The sequence below is a fragment of the Orycteropus afer genome, unplaced genomic scaffold (genome assembly GCF_000298275.1).
Source record: "Orycteropus afer afer isolate SDZICR_OR568_19922 unplaced genomic scaffold, OryAfe1.0 scaffold00112, whole genome shotgun sequence".
NCBI lineage: Eukaryota > Metazoa > Chordata > Mammalia > Tubulidentata > Orycteropodidae > Orycteropus > Orycteropus afer.
The window spans coordinates 872,889-895,484 of NW_006921699.1; the positions used below are offsets into that span (position 1 = coordinate 872,889).

The 22,596-nt window shown below is 35.7% G+C and overlaps 1 protein-coding gene across 1 annotated transcript in view; it reads right to left on the reverse strand.

Moving 5' to 3' along the window:
• The window catches only part of RAPGEF6 (Rap guanine nucleotide exchange factor 6), a 682,053-nt gene that overhangs the window by 206,326 nt on the left and 453,131 nt on the right, over window positions 1-22,596 (reverse strand). Inside the window, exons 6-7 of the mRNA XM_042781366.1 lie at window positions 12,314-12,383; window positions 5,555-5,698 (exon numbers count right to left, since the gene is read on the reverse strand). Coding sequence (XP_042637300.1) covers window positions 5,555-5,698; window positions 12,314-12,383 — 214 coding nt within the window. The remainder of the gene's footprint in view (window positions 1-5,554; window positions 5,699-12,313; window positions 12,384-22,596) is intronic.

Sequence of the window (22,596 nt, forward strand, 5' to 3'; positions counted from 1 at the left end):
AAAAAAAAAAAAAAAGAAGTAAAATGTGAACTATGTGGTGGCAAGGGGCTGGTGGAAGATAAATGGAAAAGAAGAGAAGTAGCCATAGGGAAACCAGTTCAGAAGGAAGAGAAAAACAAATCTTAAAATCAAATAAACAAAATTATTAAGTATGTATCTTTTGATGAAAAGATTATACAATATTTTTCAGTTTTTTAAAATTCCCATATCTCCTAAATAAAGCAATACTGCTTTTATAGTGAGTGTTGGGGGCTGGAGCAGATGCTATTACAACAGTCAGAGGAAGAAAGGTGGTAAATGCTAATGGGAGAGCATAAGTAAATTGACACTTCTAGTTCACAAAGAAAAGAATTTGTAAGGCAGAATCTACAGATATTATTGACTGCTAGACTTTGAGCGTGCACACACACTTCAATTATACAAACAACCACTCCATAAGAAGTGCAGACCCAGCATTACTACCTTCATTGTTAGAAGTGAAGCACAAAGGGTTTAGATTAACTGCTACAATCATACAGTTAGCGAAGAAAGGATTCAAGACAGATGGTTCATGTAAATGTCACACTCTGCTTGGCTTAAGCACCATAACACTTACCCAATATTGCTTCCAATCACATTTTTTGCTATTTCTAAATATCAAATACAGCTTTCTCAAACATCAAAGCTCTGAAACTACTGAGAATATGCAAAGAAGTTTAAATCTGTTGCAAGTTCTGAGAAGAATACTCAAGAATTTTTAAAAATGTTATTACTGTTATAGAAGTGCTTTTTTTTACACACACACACACACACACACACACACACACATATATATATAAAATGATAGATCTCCCCCACTCTTATTGGCGCTAAGACTAGAAAAACTAGATGATGCCCAGCTACCACTGCTGATCACTCTGAGAGGGATCACATTAGGAAATCCTGGATAGAGTGAGAGGAAAATGTGGAACAAAACTCAAAATCATGAAAAAGACCAGGCTTACTGGTATACAGAGACTGGAGGAATCCCTAAGACTACGGTGCTAGACACCCTTTAAGCCTGGAAATGATATCAATCCTGTGGCTCAACTTTCATCCAAACAACAGACAGGCCTATAAGGTGAAAATAACACCAAAGAGGTATGTATTCCTTAGAAGAAACGATCATACAAGATCAAAAGAGCAGCATTTGCCCAGGGATAAAGCTCAGAAGGCTAGGACAGAACAAATGGAAATGGTAAACAAAAGGAAGAAGTGGGAAGAGTGCTGATACATTGTGGGGATTGTAATCAATGTAACAAAACAAAATATGTATGAATTTCTGAAGGGAAAACCAATTTGCTCTGTAAACACTGACCCAGATCAATCAATCAATCAATCAATAAATGAATTATAGCTTTATACAAAAGAATATATGACAAAATTATAAAAATATTTCATAAGGATAAGCCATCTTTTTCAATCATCTTAAGCAGTTTTGTTTTATTGTTTGTCACTGCTGTCAATTGGAGTCTGACTAATAGTGACCCCTCCATGGGTTTCCAAGGCAGTGTCACTATGGAAGTAGATTGCCCAACCTTCTTTCCGAGGAGTGGCTGGTGGGTTTGAACCACCAGCCTTCTGGTTAGCTGTCAAATGCCTTAGGCACTACGTCACCAGAGCTCCCTTTTGTCTCATAGAAAAAAATTTTTTTTTAATGGAGTACTATACTGACAGATAACATTCTTGATTTTGTGTGTTAATCTATATTCGTTGGAAGGGGACCTCAGGCAACAGTTTCAGTTCAAGGTTTAAAGAGTATCTCAGGGTGATAGTCTCAGGGTGCCTTATATTCTCAACTGGTCCAGTAAATCTGGTTTTAAGATTTTGAGTACTGTTTCCATGTTTTTCTCCCATCTATCAAGGGTTCATCTATTGTGGCCTTGACCAAAATGGTGGGAATAGTGGGTAGTGATGACTAGGCACCATCTAATTCCTCTGGTTTCAAGGTGGATGAGGGCCATGGCTTGGATAGGCTATTAGCCATGTAGACTAATTTCTTCTCTGACACTTTGCTTTCCTTCTTTCTTTTTTGTTTCTAATGAATAGATACTAATAGTTTTATTTTATGTAGGCTGTAACCTTTATGGGAGCAGATTATCAAGTCTTTCCTCCTCCGTGGGTTTGAACCACTGACCTTTCTGGTAGCAGCTGGGTGCTCAACCATTATACCACAAGGGCTCCTTGAAGGGCCCTCTGATGGCCATGAAACCAGTGGTCTACTGGACACTTTGACAAATACTTTTAAGATGGTTACTACATAGCCTCCTTACTCAGATCAACTGATAACATGTAGGAATTTGGCCCAAAGTTATGATTTTTACATAATAATGGTGACATTAATTAAAAGGAAATGAAAATCTTTTAACACTGCATTTTTCAAGCTGCCTGAACTATTATTATCACTTTTAGAAAAAAATAAAAACATTACCTCAAGAAATAGAAATCACAAGTATCATACAGTAAATCCCCAGGTTATGAACTTCTGACTTACAAACAACTCCTACTTGCCCTTCAATGTTTGTAAATTTGTCCTCACTTTAAAACGACAGAACCAACCCCTACTCTTAACAAATTCAGCATAATCACCTCATTTGTTGCACATGCAGCTTTTAAATCACTGGAAAGACTTCCAACCTTTTCTTGTACTTAAAGAAAGCTAAATAAAAATTGTATGTACTTGTGTCAACTAACCTATATATTCAACATAAAGACATACTTCAGAATAGATCTCATCTGTAACTTGTGAACTGCCTGTAAACAAAAACCCTTCTCTAATCCATTCTCATAGATAATAAGTCAGTTTTTCTAAGTTGAATCACTTTAATACTTCCCTTCTATATTTGCAAAATTCCTGACAGTACACAGCAGAATGACCACCTAAAACTAGGTACACAACAAGCCTTTATGTGCAAAATTCTACACTTTACTTGTTGTTGCTGTGTGTCGTGGAGTCGGACCCGACTCATGGCAACCCCTCATTGGGTTGCCGTGGCAGTATCACTACGGAAGTAGATTGCCCAACCTTCCTTCCGAGGAGTGGCTGGTGGGTTCGAACCACTAGTCTTCTGGTTAGCAGTCAAATGCCTTAGGCACCATGCCAACAGAGCGCCCACATTTTACTTAGCATCATCAAACAAACAGAATCCAAACAGTGTGCCTATTGTTGTTTCTGGTCCATTCCGGAAACCAATACATCAGAAAACCACCTTTCTGCATACAGGAGGGCAAAATGCAAGTGATTCATGAGCAGAAAGCCACCTACCGAAAGAAAAACATAAATTCTGTCTAGGTCATGCCATGACACCAAAGAAATTCTGGGAAAACTCACAGAAAATATGCTTATACAAGTAGAATCAAACAGTGTTAAATACGGATACTTTGATTTAGAGATTCTACTTCTTGTAATTTTTTCTAAAGAAATCAGGACATAGGCAGATATAAATGCAAACACACTTTGCATGACATTTAAAAAAATCACAATGAAAAGCTACAAACAAATAGTGGGAACTCGGTTAAAAAAAAAGTTGGGCATAGTATTAGAATGGAGTATTACACAGCCATGAAAAATAATATAAAAAACATTTAACAGTATTCAAAGAATGTTCAGATAACCTAAGTCTTAAAAAGTTACAAAAGTAAGTATTATATGTATTCACTTCAGTAAAATCTTACTATTGTTTTTTTTTGTCTCTCTATATATGTTGAAATAATGCCTTCTTCAAGAAAATACAAAATGTCATCAAGGGTTGTAAAACTGGGTGGTGAGACCAATCAACTTCCAATTTTCAAAAATTGACAAGTATTACTGGTGTATTAAGCAAAAGAAGTCAGTTAAATTAATTGACAAGGAAATTTATTGTTTAAAGAAGAAAGAAATTGTTAAATAGGAAGAATAGGAAATGAACCTTGTATGGCTGTCAAACTCCAAACCAAACACAATGTCATCAAGTCAATTCTGACTCAAAGCAACCCCTACTGGACTTCCAAGGCTGGAAATACTTACAAAAGCAGACTGCCCTATCTCTCTTCCGCTGAGCGGCTGTTGGGTTCAAATAAAAGACCTTTGGGGTAGGAGCCAAATGCCTACTACACTGCACTGTGAGAGCTCCTTTGTATGCCTCTAGATTAGGTCAAAAGTTTGGGATTATTTCATGCTATTATTTGTTGTCAGAATGTGCTGAATCAATAAAATTAGACAAATGTGACTAAATCCTTTACATTTGTTGTTAGCTGTAGTTGAGTCAGCTTGATGCACAGTGACCCCATGCACAATGGAATTGGACTATTGCGATCCACAAGGTTTTAAATGGCTGATCTTCAGAAGTACCTATTTTTCTCCCTAACTAAATTCGTAGAGCTGCCTTAAATCTAATGTTTATTCCAGAGCAAACAATTCCCTAAATAATCTTCCTTATTCCTAATAAGGAATGACTGAATTTTTGTTTCTGGTAGACAAAAGAACTAAATATGCCTTAGGGAATTTTTTCGCTGCAATTAATTATCCCATACCCTAGTCTTCAACTTCTTTTACTATTGACTTTTCCTTCCCTTGTTTAAATTACCACAACCCCATGCTGTTGTTTTAAACAAAAGATTTGTATTATTTAAACACATGCAAACAAAAGAAGAAAGCCTCTTGACTAACTGTATTTACATTTTGAGTAATCAGGACTCCATTGAAAGTAGATAACTATAGAACCTCTCCCTAGAAAAATAGACATTAATTTATTCTTAGATTATCTTCCTTTTTTTGATTCAAGTCTGTTTCAGCTTAAAAAGGAGTTATCTACAATTGCGAAATTAAATAATTCTAAAGAAACAACTCCTTTCTTCTGGTGTTACAAAGTTAATATTTAGTCTGTTTTTCTTTGTAGTGAAAACATGACTTTAACTCTCCCACTCTCCCATTATGTCTCTACACTAACACACAATATGCATTTCTTCCACACTTCAAGCCAGAAATTATTTCTTCTGTATGCATCACAGAATATCATAACAAAGGGTCCTAATTAGTTTATTACCTAAATTCTCAGCACTATAACCTATACTCTAGGCAATAAAAAGACAAGAAAATCCATAATTATAGCTATAAAGATTAAGAACTTCTTATTTTTATTTTTTATATTGTTGTTATGTGCTGTCGAGTCAGATCTGACTCAAAGTGACCCCTCCTTGGGTTTCCGAGGCAGTATCACTATGGAAGTAGATTGCCCAACCTTCCCTTCGAGGAGTGGCTGGTGGGTTTGAACCACCAGCCTTCTGGTTAGCAGTCAAGTGCCTTAGGCACTATGCCACTGGAGCTCCCATTTTTATATTACTTAAGCAAAAACAAAACTGTTACTGGTAGAAGGATTTCTAACAAACTCAGATAAGCAAAAGTACTTTTAAAGATTATATATAAATGTACTTACCTGTCCCAAACTAATACATGTAGAGTCTGAAGTGTTGATAGTGCCAAATATATACATGCAAATTAAAGATAATATCTATAAAAATTAAGGCAGATCAAGGAAATGGACCTAAATATACTCACAGAAAGATAGTTGTTAATGTCCACATCATCAGTGATGGTCTGACGCTCTCCTTTATGGTTAATTTTCCGAAACCTTCGACGAGACTGTCTGGCAGGAATTTCTCTTTGTAGAATACTATCTTCATTATCTTTGGAATTTTCTACCTGAAACACATGTTCAAATTCCTGATTAAATATCCAGTTTTTCCATATTATTGACAGTCTGTGAAGTCTTAACAGGCTCATATGGAAGCTTTATTTACTTCTTGTAAGAAACTACCTGAAGTAAACTCTCTGTTTAGCCCAATGCTTATGAGTGCAAAAAGATGAAAGATGACATTAGTACAAAGATCTAGAGACCACAGTTTCCGTCCAGGAAATAGTCTCTCACTTGCTCACATGAACATTTATTTTCTAAGTCACTTATCAGAAGTGAAGGCAGTTAACTACAGCTACGTATTAAATAATTACAACTTCTAAGTTAATCGAATTACAAACTGCCTGATTACATACTACATATTTTACTTAGCAAATAATCACAGCTATGTTTTCAGTGAGTTGCTAAACAATAAAAGAAAAACATCATAAGCATCATTCTTTGGCTTACAATTTTTTTTTAGGATTTGGGTGAAGATTTACAGAGTAAATTCACTTTTCATACAGCAGTTCACATATACTTTGTCTCATGTCATTGACCAAAATTTACAATGCAGCAGCTCCCCTCCCACTTCCTCCCCATAGTTACCTCCTCCCAGTGTCCATCCCTTCATACTCTTCTGCACCCTGAGCTATCTCCCTGTACATAAGCAGCCCTTCCTTCTCCCATGATTGTTCTCTCCAGGGCGTGTGTCTACTTGAGGTAAATGTTTAACTCACATGCCTGTACTTTGTTTGGCTGGAAACCACAGTTGTGGGTTCAATTCCAGACCTTAAGGGCAGCTAGGGGCCATAGTCTCAGTGGTTACACCAGGCTCTATTGGACCAGCAAACCTGTTTGGCTTACATCTTAATGCACGACAAAAGTTCCCAGTTAAGCTGGCATTTTTTAAGAGAGCAGGAAAGCTAATATTTATTAAGGGCTTACAATGAACACTGAACCCACCAGCCGCTCTGTGGAAGAAAGATGAGGCAGTCTGCTTCCTTCGAGATTTACAGCCTTGCAAAATCAATGCGGTTCACTATGAGTCAGAATCGACTTGATGGCAGAAGTTTGGCTTTTCTGGTTTTTACAGTGAGCAAGTACGCACATACAGGATACTGTTAGTTCAAACAACAGCCTTGCAAAACAGGTGTCTGTATTTCTACTTTATAGAGGAAAGTAAAACCCAAAGAAGTAACTTGTCCAGTTTCACAAAAGGGATATTAATGATTCATGTTAAAGAAGACCAGATAACAGAACCCATATCCAATAATACCAAAAGATTATTTCAGTTTTCTCCCATGACTGCTGTTCTGATCTACCTGATTGTATGTGTGTGTGTGTGTGTGTGTACGTGATTTGAGTGAAAATTTACAGAGCAAATCGGTTTTCAGTAATTCATACATGTTTTGTGACATTCATTGCAATCCTCACAACGTAAGAGCCTGATTATTTTTTAAAACTTGGTGTGGAGTTAGTCTTTCTGGGAGTGTAGGTAAATCTTTGGTCTATTTGCTGCTTTGATCTTCTGTGTTCTTTTCAGTTTTATTGTCTGTCTCTGCTTGCCACAAGACTTGCTGTGGGGTGGGGTGGGCATAGTGTTAGAGAGTTTCTGCTGGGAATCGGTGATTTCTCTCTTCTATCTACAATTATTTTTAAATCAGGTATTCCTTATCATCAAAAGTTATGCTGTGAACATGGTTTATGTGTAGATTTGTTTTCTTCCTCTTCTTATACTACTGTATTGTTTTTGGAGGAAATACTGGCAGACAGGTAATTAAGAATATGCCATTGTTTTCAATTACCTGTAAGATGTGGGATATAAAATTTAAATCAAAATTACAAACTGATAAAATTAACATAGGTTAAAAATCAAATAATCTTATCATGGGGAGGGTGTTTCTAAGCATTCCCCAAACTAAAAACATGTAAGGGGGAGGGACTTGATAGATGCAAATAAATGAAGATTATAATCCAATGCATGACACAATACACTTTAAAGTTAAAAGAAATGACAAAGTTACAGCCTATTATGAGCGGAAGGGTTCTTGTACTTAGTAATAAAACTCTTACAAATAAGTAAGAAAAGGAATAATCCAAGTACAAAAATGGGCAGGATATTAATATGAAGAAGCATAATTAACAATAAAGCATATGAGAAGATACACAACCTCAGAAAAAATTAAGTTAAAACAGGTGATTTCCTTTTAACCTGTCAGATTGAAATGATTGGCATATCAAGTAACTGGGAAGGTATTTTGTAACATTCACTACCAACAGTAGGGTTATTTAAATTTGCATGTATGAATAAAACCATTTGATAGAAACCATCAAAATAGTAAATATGTATTTCTCAATAAATACACAGTTGAACCAAGCATTTCCATGAATCTGAAAACTGTCATCTAAAAAGCAAAAGTAACAAAGATTTACGATGCTACACAAATATTCATTACATTTTTGTGTTGCAAAATATGTAATAATGGTGAAAAACTGCAAAATCAGTATTTGTTAAAAATAGTGGAATAACATGACATTCCTTCAGAATTCTGAGAAATATAAATCTTGGAACTATTTTCATTCATTTTCTCCTGTAACTCAGAAAGCATCTGAAACTATCATGAATATCAGGAAATTACAGATTTGGAATTTTAAAATTATCAACCACAAATATAGCTGATACAACTTTTTGTGACTTTATTTTATACACACATATACACACACATCTGAGAATAAAAGGGAGATAAAGTGCTTCTTGACATCCAAATATGTCAACTTTGTCTTATAAAACCACACATAGCATAATTATCAAAATCAGGAGAAGATTCAATATTAACTAATTTACAATCTATATTCAAATTTCATCACTTGCACCAACAATGCCATTTACCCTTAACCCCTCCTTCAAGTCATACAAGATAAGCATTTATTTAGTTTTGTTATTTTTTCCTCTCTTGTAAACTGGAACAGTTCTTAGCCTTTCTGTGTGTTTCTTGACACTGGAATATTTAAAGAGTATATACAGGTCAGTAAATTTGTAGAACACACCTGAATGTGGTTTTACTGATGTTTTCTAAAAAATCAAATTCACTATATACTGGTAGTGTAGTGCCTAAGGCACTTGACTGCTAACCAGAAAGCTAGTGGTTCAAACCCACCAGCCACTCCTCAGAAGGAAGGTTGGGCAATCTACTTCCGTAGTGATACTGCCTCAGAACCCCAAGGAGGGGTCGCTATGAGTCGGGTCCGACTTGACGGCACATAACAACAACATACACATTTCAAGGAGCTCTGGTGGCACAGTGCCTAAGGCATCTGAGTGCTAACCAGAAGGCAATCTATTTCCATAAAGATTTACCGCCTCTGAAACCCAATGGGTGACACTATGAATTGGAATCGACTTGATGGCAGTGAGTTTTTGTTTGTTTGTTTCTATGCATTTCTGGCAGGAATGTATCACAGAGGAGGTTATTTGTCTTTCTCAGTGCATCGTATCAGGAGAAGTGTAGTATCAGTTTGTGCCCATACTGGCAGTGGCAGGCAGCATTGATGAGGAAGTTACATGGGACAATTGTCTAACTTCTATATTAATTAGCTGGCATTTTACTATCAAGAAGACATTTCCCTTCTACCTCATTCAGTCATTCATTCCTACTATGATTTATGAACTCTTGTTTTATTCACTGGATTACCACCAATTACTAAGAATTTTTACTTGAATGCTTAAATTGCCCTAGATTTGGCCAATGGTAGTAGTCCCTTCAATCTAGTTCCTATATCCTTCTGGCAAGTCCCTATAATTCTTTTAATACTTAGTAATTTATAGGGCTGAGTGATGGAAATATTTTATATCTTGATAGAAAGGTAAATTACAAGAGCTCTGGTAGCATAGTGCCTAAGGCACTTGACTGCTAACCAGCAGGCTGGCGGTTCAAACCCACCAGCCACTCCTCAGAAGGAAGGTTGGGCAATCCTACTTCCGTAGCGATACTGCCTCGGAAACCCAAGGAGGGGTCGCTATGAGTTGGGGCCGACTCGACGGCATATAACAATAACAACAACATGTATTTATAAAACCTCATCAAGTTACACACTTAAAATACGTGTGTTCTTGTAAGCAAAATTTACCCAAACACTTGGGAAAATTTTGATTTCTAGCTAGTACAGCTACTTCTCACTTATCCACTATATTGTTATCTAACATTTCACATTTACAACAATGGTAAAATATCTACTATCCAACTATTTTGCACATTAATGATGTATATCTGGCAGTAACAAACACCATAGAGCAAGGTGAGAGTAGTGTTGGCTGTGATGGTTAAGTTTATGTCTCAACGTGGCTGAACCATGATTTTCAGTGGTTTGGCAGTTATGTAATGATATAGTCATCTTCCATCTTATAATCTAATGCAGTTATCCTCTATTTTCATAAAATATCAATTTCTGTAAAATGACCTGGTCTTTGGAATTCAACCATGTGCATAAATGAGGAGTGTGTGTAGTACTTTTAAAAAATATTATGGGTAAATAGCTCATAAACTACTTTACATATAAGTATATATATTGATGATAATGAAAGTTTCTCATTGTTAGAGAAAGGAGGTACAACTAAGTACAGGGACAAACCCTCAATAAACTTGGTTTCTAAGAAATACAGATACATACAGAAAGAAATGCAGACTTGTATGTATAAGTATGTGTATATACACATCTTCACACACACAGATATGTATTTTCTATCTCTGTTCATTCAGAGGTCCCAGAAGCTAAGATACTGGCAAAATGGACAGAACTGGCATTTATGAACCATCTTGGTTTCTAAATACTATTCTGTACTAAAAGACAGATTTCAGGTCTGGGAACAGGAAAACAAAAGCATGTAACATTTTGTACTCAGTGATTTTATGATTTTTCCTTTTCTTCCTCCTTACATAAAAATATTAATAATGTATCTATGTATAACACATTGTTGTTGAATAGACTGCAATTCACAGTGACCCTATAGGACAGAGTGGAAATGCCCCATATGGTTTCCAAGGCTGTAATCTTTACAGGAGCAGACTGCTACATCTTTCTCCTGTGGAACAGCTGGTAGGTTAGAACCACCAATCTTTTAGCGACAAGCACTTAACCGCTGCGCCACTAGGGCTTCTCGTATCTATGTATAACGATTACTAAAATACAACTTACACGAGAACACTGTAGTAAAAATACTATTCTTTCCCAAAAAAGGTATGAGAAATACAAAATACACTAGTTGATAGGCAGAGAAAACCAGAAATGCCTGAGGCAATTTTCTTGCCATGTCCTTCAATAAATTTATTTGAAAGAAAGAGTATGTAGGACTTAACAAGTATCCCATATCTGAACACTTACAGAAAATAAACATAAAACAAATCAAAGCCTAAGCCCTGAATAAAACTGAATTCAAGCAACATTCAATGAATACTCACTATGGAGGTAGCACTCTGCAATATTATAGGAGACACAAACTGAGTAAAACAATCTTTGCCTTTTAGAGCTTAAAATTCAGTTGTTTACGTGAAATTTAGTTCATGGAAAACAGTGCTTTCATGGTAATATAGATGATCCAGTTTGGGGAACAGAAAACAAGCTATTTGAGGATATTAATCTGACTGTAGCACCATGAAAACAAAGAATGGTTTCGTTTGGGTTCTAAAATTAAAATGCTTCATTATGAATTCAAATCCACTTCTCAATAGTTTAAATCACATAAGATAACATGATCATAACATGAGATGTTAGTAGAACAATGTGTCTATTCAGTGTAAGCTATTTTCTGTTAAGGCCATCTCAGAATAAGGTAAATGAGAGCTGTGTTCTCAGTTCTTGTAATGCTTAAAAAAAAAAAAAAAAAAAAAAGATCTTTTTCTAATGTTATATCAGCTACCTAGCTTTCTTAAGAAAAGGTAAAGAATTATTTCTCATACACATCCTTAAATAAATAATAATAATAAAAAACCCCAAAATAATTAAAAAAGTAAATATATTAAGATCTAGGCCATTTCTTGGGGGTTCTGGTGGCATAGTGCCTAAGGCAACTGACTGCTAACCAGAAGGTTAGTGGTTCAAACCCACCAGCCACGCCTCGGAAGGAAGACCGGGCAATCTACTTCCACAGAGATACTGCCTCAGAAACCCAAGAAGGGGCTGCTATGAGTTGGAGATGCCTCAACGGCACATAACAACAACAGGCCATTTCTTACTTGAATCTCTTTAAGAATTGTGTCTATTTTTCTACCCTTCTCATCCCCTACCAGGGAACAGCATGTGAATGTCCAAAGGATTAACTAAATGGAAAATGAGAAAACACTTAAAAAACCACGGTCCCTTTTCCAACCCTCTAATATTCTGGTGGGGGCAGTGAACGAAATGACAAAATTTGGAAGATGTTATGTGTAATTGTATCACGTATCACATTTCTTCAAAGACCAGAAAAACTTTTGGAGAAGATGAAAATGTATATACTTCAATTTAGCATACAGTTCTGATGCTACTTAATAAGATCTCTGAAAGATCATAGAAATGAAATCTCCTTGAGTGCTGAAAACCTACTACATTTCAAGATGAAACTGAAGCATATCACAAAACAATTCAGCATTCATTAAAGTTCTTACCACAATCATTTCTGAAGGCTCTAATACAAGACAATCACATCCTCTTTTTCCTCCAAACTGCTTACCAAAACTATAAAAACAAAAAAACAATTTCTTTAGCAAAGATTATAAATAAAATACATCAATATAGGAAAAAAACAAAAATCTAGATGTTAACCATGAAATTCTCATCCTGTCACTTACATTAATTTGCACCTAAAGCACAATTAAAAAGAATAGTAAGTTTTATATATATTTTAAAGTCTTATTTGCCCAGATAAATGATCTCAATACAGCTCTGTGTGAAATATCTTTAAAATCCTTTGCCTTTAGCTGTCCCTAAAACCAGTTACAAGAGATAGGTGCCTAAGCTCAGACTTTGAATATCTTGTCAGAGTATGTTTAAATAAGGGAAAAACACTCCTAATAAAGAATGATAGCAACACTTTATGGAAGTAAATTATTATAATTTTTTGGAAGAAGTTTTAAACAAAAAATATCAAAAACTTTAAAAATGTTCATGTTCAAGTACATAAAAAAAGCACAAGAAGAGATAAAGATTACTAATTAACAACAACAATAAAAAAACAGTATTGGAGCCAGTGGTTAGCTCCTTGGAAAAAAATTAAAGCTGGAACAGTACAAAAAAAAATTTGAGTATTTTTTATATTCTTGCTCTATGAAAAAGAGTTCTAAGCAAATTAAAAAGTAATTATAAATAAAAAGATAATCACTTTAAAAAATTAACCAAATAAAAAACAAAAAGGGGGGAAAATAAAAATTATTTTCCAATTATAAAAGAAATAAATAGTTAACATACTTAATATGCAGAGTGTACTTCAAAGTAACCTAAAATATTACAATAAATGACATTTTATTACCATGGCCAATGATAAAATAAACATATAAATATTAGTAAATATTTTAAATATTGTTTAAAAATTAACCAAATAGGAAAAAAAAGAAAACTAATACAAAATATAAAAAAAAAAACCTTAATAAATACAAAAGTCATTGATAAATAAAATTAAATAATTTTATCAATGGACTGAAAATAAAGCTTGAATAAAGGCAGTGACATAACATGCATCTTTACGAGGAGGCTCAATATTATTAAAATGCCAATTTTCCTCAACATGTAAAATTATATATTATATATAAATATACTTATAATAAAATCCTAATAAAAATCCATATAAAATTATTTCAACAAATAAAAAAATTTTTCTTTCTTTTTTTTTAAATAAAGTGTTCTTGAGAACTTGATTTTTGGTTTGTGTTTTCCCAAATTAATTCTTACATCACTTAATACATAAAACAATTAAAAGCCAATTTGGAAAATCTGGCTTCTATTTAAGAGAGAATGCAGGATGAGGAGAACCCTACAAAACTAGACAAAATCTATCAAACAACAGTTTCAAGACAGTGAAAAACAGGCAGACAGGGCTTTAATTCCTGAGAGAGGGAACAAAAAGACCAAGATAACTCCTACAGTACTTCATTTTATTACACATAGGCAACTTCTACACAATAGAAGAGAAAGCCTAACAGAGCCTCCTAATCCCAGTGAGTTTAAGAGAAAGAGACAGTGATTAGAATTTGCAGGACAATGTACCAGAAGGAAGTAAGGAGCTACAGAGAAGGACAAATGGACAACACACATACACAGACAACACATACACACACAGTGTGCATACTTGCTCTGGAGATCTTCAGAAAGTTCCCCTTGAGTCCCTGAATGAATATGTGAATATGTGAGAGTAAACCAACTCAAACCTGGGCAAAGAACTACTACAAAGTAATTCTATGACCTCACACAGGGATGGGATTAATTCCTGATTCTAAGAATCAAAGTAGAAAGATCACATTATACATGATGGTCCTGCGTAGAGTTCTCAGAAATGGATTTCCTTAGAAAAGTAATTAATTTATTTGATCCCATACTAAAGATAGTACTGGACCAGGTCAAATATAAAAGGTAAAGCTCAAAATGACCTAACTGATTCCAATTAGCAACAAAGTCCCATACAATACAAATACAACAAAAGCTGGAACACAACAACATAAAAATCATAATGTGCAACATCCACTAACAAAACAAAACAAGCATAAAAATAAACAGGGAAATATAATGCATAACCAAGAGAAAAGTCAATCAATTCAAACAGATCCATAACTTTCAGAAGAGAGGGATTCAACAGACAAGGACATTGTAACAGATAATTATGAATATACTCCATATGCTGAAGAACATAGAGATAAATATAAACACTAAGAGAAGAACAGAAGATATATATACACACACACACACACACACACACACACACACATATATATATATATATGCATATATAAAAAAGCTAACAGAATGTTCTATCACATTTCATATCAAGATAAAATGTTTGGCTATCCCATTTTTTAGAAGCGTAAAAAGAGGTGAGTAACTTCAAACTGTCAATTTGACCTATCCATTAAAACTTTTATTTTCAATCTGTCATTAGTTTTAACAGCTATTTTTGGCCAGTGCCTAGATAAAAAGTGCCATTAGGGGTACTAAAATAACCATTTTACAATTCTATCATTCCTACAGAACTTATCAGTTGAGCACTAATATAAATGGAAAAACCTCCCATACAAACTATTGAGTTCCTGAAACTATCAAAGAAAGGTAGAATAAATGCTACCATTGCAGGCAGCATGATTGTGTATAAAGTAAATCCTATCAATCTACAAAAATACAACCAGAAATACATGAATTTAGCAAGACTACAGGATACAAACTTGATATCCCATTATAAAATGTTTTACTGTATGTTAGTAACATTCAGAAAAACAATTTTTTGAATCCCATTAAAAATAAGATATACAATGTCTAAGAGATAAATCTATCAAAAACATGTACAAGGCTGCTATCTTAAAAATTACAAAACGGTGCATAAATAAATCTTAAAAGACCTAAATAAAACAGAAATATATTCTGTTCACGAATTAGATGACCCAATATTGTTAAGATGGCAATTGTCTGCAAATTTATCTATAGATTCAATGTAATGACAATAAATATCCTAGACAGGTGTCTTGTAGAAATTGACATAATTCTAAAATTTACATGAAAATGTAAAGAACCTGAATTCGTTAAAACAATTCTAAAAACCAAGAACAAAGCTGGAGTATTTATAATATCAGATTTCAAGACACATTATACACCTACATATTATACTCAATACAATGTGGCATCAGGAAAAAGATCAACTTATACATCAATGGAAGAGGACAGAGATAACAAAAGGAGACCTATGTTCAACTGCTTTTTGACAAAGGTGCCAGATTAAACCTATACGGAAAAGATCATCTTTTCTACAAATGGTGCTAGAACAATCAGATATCCTACAGACAAAAAACTGAACTTCAATCTTAGTATCTAACACCATACACAAAATTTAACTAGGGTAGAAGCCTGCAGAAATCTCCCATCTGCTGCCTGACCTAAAGATTTTGGACTTGCCAGGCCACCCATAACCCCATAAACCAGCAGGAAATCTCCAGCCTGCCACTGGACCTATGGATTTAGAACTTGTTGGCTCCAGCAAAAGTCTCCAGCCAGTTGCTTGGTCTAAGGATTTTGAACTTGACAAGCACAAGTGTATGAGATAATCCCTGGGAATCAATCAATCTCCCCCCCTCCAATATATGGCTCAATGGTTCTGTTTCACTAGACAGTCTTGGTTGCTTGCTCAGGGTTTACTTTGTTCTTCTCTTTCTTAAGATGGAAACTTAAATGACTGAACTGAGTATCATTCTTTATAATAAAAAGACATTATAAAGTTAGTAAATTTCCTTCCGAGTACTGCTTTATTTGCATCTTATGACTTCTGATGTATGTTTATTTTCACTTGGCTCAAATATTTTCTAATTTCCTTCGTAAATTCTTTCTTGATCCATGGATTATGCAGAAGTGTGCTATTTAAATTCCCACGTTTCCCTCTGTTACTAATTTATAATTTATTTCTACTGTGCTCAGAGGACACACTTAGATTTCAATCCTTTTAAGTTTATCAAGGAGCTCTGGTAGCATAGTGCCGAAGGCAACTGACTGCTAAGAGGGCTCGCTATGAGTTGGGTCCAACTCGATGGTACATAACAACAACAAGTTTATCAAGACTTGTTTGTGGCATAAAATATGCTCTATCTTGGAGAATGGACTTTAAGTCTTGGAAGAAATATATGTATCAGGTCAAATGGTTGATACTTTCAGGACTTATCTTTACTAATTTTGAGTTTAGTGATCCCATCGATTATTAAGAATAAGGTTTTGAATTTCCAACTTTAATTGTTGAATTTCTGTTTTTCCTCTCATTTCTGTCAGTCTTCATTCCATATATTTTGTTGTTGTTGTTATGTGCTGGAGAGTCGGACCCAACTCATAGAGACCCCTCCTTGGGTTTCCGAGGCAGTATCACTACGGAAGTAGACTGCCCAACCTTCCTTCTGAGGAGAGGCTGGTAGGTTTGAACCGCCAGCCTTCTGGTTAGCAGTCAAGTGCCTTAGGCACTATGCTACCAGAGCTTTAGGGCTTTGTTATTAAGTGCATATATATGAAAAATTGTTATGTGTTCCTAATGCATAGAGCATTTTACCACCATGATATTTCCCTTCTAGTCTCAAGTAATATTTCCTGTCCTGAAGTTTATTTTAACTGACACTGATTAGATGGCTACAGCTTTTTTATGAATACAGTTTGCCTACTACATTGTCTTCCATTTGTTTACTTTCAAACTACTTTTGCTTTAAAGCTAAAGTATGTCTCCAGTGAAGAGCATATAAATGGATCCTGGATTTTCAGAGTCTGATAATCTTTGCCTTCTGATGAGAAAGTTTGTTGTTGTTGTTATATGCTGTCAAGTTGGACCTGACTCACAGCAAACCCTCCTTGGGTTTCCCAGGCAGTATCACTACGGAAGTAGATTGCCCCATCTTCTGTCTGAGGAGTGGCTGGTGGGTTTGAACCACCAGCCTTCTGGTTAGCAGTCAAATGCCTTAGGCACTATGGTAAAAGAGCTCCCATGAGAAAGTTTAGACACTCACATTTAATACAGTCATTGACATAGTTGGATTACATCTGCCACTTTGCTATTTGATTTTAAATGCCTCACACTGTTTATCCTTTTCATTTTTATTCTCATCATTTCTGTTAAACAATTTTTTTAAGCATACCATTTTAATTCTTTGCTTGATTTCAAAATGATATTTTTGAGTTATTTTCTTAGTGGTTTATCTAGATACTACAATACATATTGGGAAAAAGGCAAGGCTGCCTGTTTCCACACTTCTAATCAACACTGCACAAGAGATTATACCTAGTGCAATAAGGCCAGAAAAAGAAATTAAACACATATAAATTAGAAATAAAAAAGTAAAACTATGTTTAGTCACAAGAAACCGATCTTGTCTTTAGAAAACTCTAAGAAACTTAGAAACTACTACAACTAATAAGAGAATTTATCAAGGCCACAGGGTATAAGAGCAATATAAAAACCAAAAAAATCCAAATTCACCGACGTCAAGCAGATTCTGACTCACAGCAACCTCCACTGGGTTTTTAGTCTGTAAATGTGCTACGGAAGCAGATTGCCTCATCTTTCCTCCATGGAGGGGCTAGTGGGTTCAAACCACTGTTCTTTTGATTAGCAGCTGAATGCTTTAACCACTACACCACCAGAGCTCCTTTATAAGATCAAGGTATAAAACCCAATTTTATCTCTATATATTAGCAATGAATAAAACAAAAATGAAATTAAGAAAAAAATCCTATTAATATTACCACTAAAAAGAGGAGAAAAATTTAGGAATAATTTAACAGATGAAATGTAGTACTGCCACACTAAAACATAAAAAATATTAGTGAGAGAAATTAAAGAAGTTCTAAATATATGTAGAAACAATCCATGTTCATGAATTGGAAGATGTAATATTCTTATGACGAATTCTTCTCAAATTAATCTATAGATTCAAAGCAGTATCAAATCCCAAAAGGCCTACTGTAGAAATCAATAAGCAGATTCTTATATGGAAAAGCAAAATGTTAAAAGTAACCAAATTCATTCTGACCATGAACAATTTAAGATTTACACAACTGGATATGGAAATTTATATTAAAGCTACAGTAATCAAGACAGTGTGACACTGGCATCAAACCAAATCAAACTCATTGCCACTGAGTTGATTCCAATTCCTCACAACCCTTCAGGACGGAGTAGAACTGCTCCATAGGATATCCAAGGCTATAAATCTTTATGGAAGCAAACTACCTCATCTTTCTTCTGCAAAGCAGTTGGTGGGTTCAAACTACCGACCTTCTGGTTAGCAGCTGAATGCTTTAACCACTACACCACCAGAGCTCCTTATATTGGCACAAAGATAGAAAAATGGAAGAGATAGATAGTCCAGAAAAAACAAACACATACTGTGAACTGATTTTCAACACAGGTACCAAGGCATTTCAATGGGAGAAGGCACAGCCTTCTCAATGAATGGTGCTGTATGAACTGGAAATTCATATGCAAACAAAAACAAGATCAGATCCTTCTCTCACATGAAAACCAAAAATTAGTGTACAATATAAATATGTTTACATTAAATTAATATAAATGTAAGTACTAAACTATACAACTTTTAGAAAAAAGCTTTAGGCAGAAATAATTGTGACCCTGAGTAAGACAAAGATTTCTTAGATATGACACCAAAAGCTCAAACAAAAGAAACAATATACTGAATTTAATAAAAATTAAAAATTTTTTTAAAAAATTTATGCCTCAAAGGTAATAAGAAAAAAAAAAGCTACAGATAGACTAAATATCTACAAATCATACAATTGATAAAGAACTTGTATCCAAAACAAATAAAGAACTCTTACAACTAAGTAAAAGAAGACAAAAAAATCCAATTAAAAAGACAAGAAATGATGTGAATGGGCACTTCACAAAAGAAGATGCAATGGCTAATTATTGTTGTTGTTGTTATGTGCCATCGAGTCAAACCCGACTCATAGCGACCCCTCCTTGGGTTTCCGAGGCAGTATCACTACGGAAGTAGGATTGCCCAACCTTCCTTCCAAGGAGTGGCTGGTGGGTTTGAACCGCCAGCCGTCTGGTTAGCAGGCAAATGTCTTAGCCACTATGCTATAATTAGCACATGAAAATATTCTCAGTGTCACTATTCACTATTAAATGCAAATTAAAATCACAATGATAAATGTTTAGTTAATTATATATTTACCACAATTTAAAAAAAAACTAACAGTGAGATACTATTACATACACACTAAACCCACAGCCATCGAGTCAATTCCAACACACAGGGACCCTATAGGACAGAGTGAAATTAACTGCCCCCAGGGTTTCTTATACTGTTACTTTTTACAGGAGGAGTTGTTGTTGTTATGTGCCATGGAGTCAGACCAGATTCATAGTGAGCCCTCCTTGGGTTTCCAAGGCAGTATCACTACAGAAGGAGATTGCCCAACTTTCCTTCCAAGGAGACTGCCACATTTTTCTCCACAGAGTGGCTGGTGGATCTGAACCACTGATTTTGGTTAGCAGCCTGATGCTGTAACCACTGTGCCACCAGAGCACAATACATACACATTGTTGTTGTTGTTGCTATGTGCCTTCGAGTCAGACCTGACTCATAGCGACCCCTCCTTGGGTTTCCAAGGCAGTATCACTATAGAAGTAGAGTGCCCCATCTTCCTTCTGAGGAGTGGCTGGTAGGTTTGAACTGCCAGCCTTCTGGTTAGCAGTCAAGTGCCTTAGGCACTATGCTACCAGAGCGCCATATACACATTAGAACAGCAATAGCAATAATAATACTGTCAATAGCAAGTGATAAAGAGGCTGTAATAAAAAAAAAAACTAGAAACATAATAAATTGCTAGTCAGAATGTAAAATGCTAGTGTTTTTTAAAATTTTATTGTCATTTGCATGAAAGTTTACAGAGTAAATTCATTTTCCATACTGCAGTTCACACACTTTGTCTCATGACACTGACTGCAATCTCCCACAATGCAACAGCTCTCCTCCCACTTGCTCCCCATAGCTACCTCCTCCCTGGGTCCTTCTCTTCCATGTACTCCTGCCTCCCAAGCTGCCTCCTTGTGGATACACAGCCCTTCTATTCTCCCATGACTGATCTCTCCAAGGAGTGTATGTACCTAACGTTAATGTTCAGCTCATATGCCTGTCTATTGTTTGGCTAGAAGCCACAGGAGTGGGTTCAATTCCAGACCTGAGGGGCAGCTAGGGGCCACAGTCTCAGGGATTCCACCAGGCTCTATCAGAGCAGAAAACCTGGTCCTTTTTTTTTTTAATGATTTTGAGTTTTGTTCCACATTGTTCCCCCACTCTATCCAGGATCTCCTAAACAGATTCCCCTCCGAGTGGTTGACAGTGGTAGCTGGTAACCACTCAGTTCTTCTGGTCTCATAGTTATATACGCTGAGGATCGCATGATGTACCAGTCGCTTGGACTAATTGTTTCCATGTGTCTTTGGTTTTCTTCATTCTTCTTTGCTCTGGACTAGCAGAGAGTTATTGTTGCATCTCGATGGCCATGCTACTCACCAAAGTAGGATGTGGAACAATGTTTTGTATAGCTATTTTATATCAACTGAGCTTGATGTCCCCTATGACCACGAGCCTGAGCCCACAGGTCCAACTACTTGCTCCCTCTGGTAGCTGGCTGTGGCCAAGAAGTGACTACAACCTTGTCCCTTGTAAATTCTACTATATACCTAAAAATTCTTATACAACATACAAATACACTTGCAGAAATAGTGTGTGCCAATCCTATACATGGTCATGGGCACACTCTCCCCTGCACAGACATACCCAATAGTTCAGCCTGTCCACCCATCTACCAACCATAGATCAACGTTTGCCATCACTGACAGTGCAGTGTTGTATGTGTAAAATGGTTCATCTTTGGTGTCTGTACCTCCCATGCACCTCTCTCTGTCTTCCTCTTCCCAATGTCACCATGTTGATCACTCACATTTGGTAATTGCCCTTCCCTTCACTCAAATCAATACTTGTCTCTACCTATCTAGCAGTGTTCCCTCCCCTCCCTTCCCACCCCTGGTAATCAACAAAGAAAATTTCCTTCCATAACCTTTCCTTGACTTTTTACAGAAAGAGACTAATACATTATTTGTCCTTCTGTGACTGACTTATTTCACTCAGCAAAATGTCCTCCAATTCATCCATGGTATGCAGTGTTTTGCAGATTCAACATTATTCTTTAGGGTTGCATAATATTCCATTATGTGTAAGTACCACAGTTTAGTTATTCACTCTTCTGTTGATGGGCACCTAAGTCATTTCTATCTTTTCACTATTATAAACAGTACTGCGCTAAACATGGGTGTGCATATATCTGTTCTTGTCCTGGCTCTAACTTCTTTAGGATATATACCTAGTAATGGAATTGCTGGGTCAAATAGTATTTCTAATTCCAGCTTTTTAGGGAATCACCATACTGTTTTCCAAAATGGTTGTTGCATCATTTTACAGTCCCACCAGCAGCATATGAGAGTCTCAATCTCCCCAGCATTTGTTACTTTCTGTCTTATTGAACTTTGCTACTAGTGCTAGGGCAAGACTGTATCTCATTGTTTTGATTTGCATCTCTCTAATGGCTAATGGGGAGCTCTGGTAGCCTAGTGCCTAAGGCACTTGACTGCTAATCAGAAGGCTGGCGGTTCAAACCCACCAGCCACTCCCTGGAAGGAAGATGGGGCAATCTACTTCTGTAGTGATACTGCCTCAGAAATCCAAGGAGGGGTCGCTATGAGTCAGGTCCGACTCGATGGCACATAACAACAACAACAACAATGGTTAATGATTCTGAACATTTCTTCATGTGTTTGTTGACCATTTGAGTATCTTCTTCGGTAAAGTGTCTATTCATGTTTTCTGCCCATTGTTTTATTAGATTATTTGTCTTTTTGTTGTTGAGGTGTTAGAATTTTCTATAAATTTTAGAGATAAGTCCCTTGTCAGATATGTTGTTGCCAAGTATTTTTTCTAATCTGTAGGTTCTCTTTTTACTTGCTCAGAGAAATCTTTGGAAGCACATAAAAATTTAATAAAATGCTACAGCTATTTTAAAAAACAATTTGGAGTTGATCCTGCAGGCTTGGGACCATAGTCGCAGGGGACATCAAGCTCAATTGGCATAACATACTATACAAAACACTGTTCCACCTACTACTTTGGCGAGTAACGACTGGGACCTTAAAAGCTAGGAA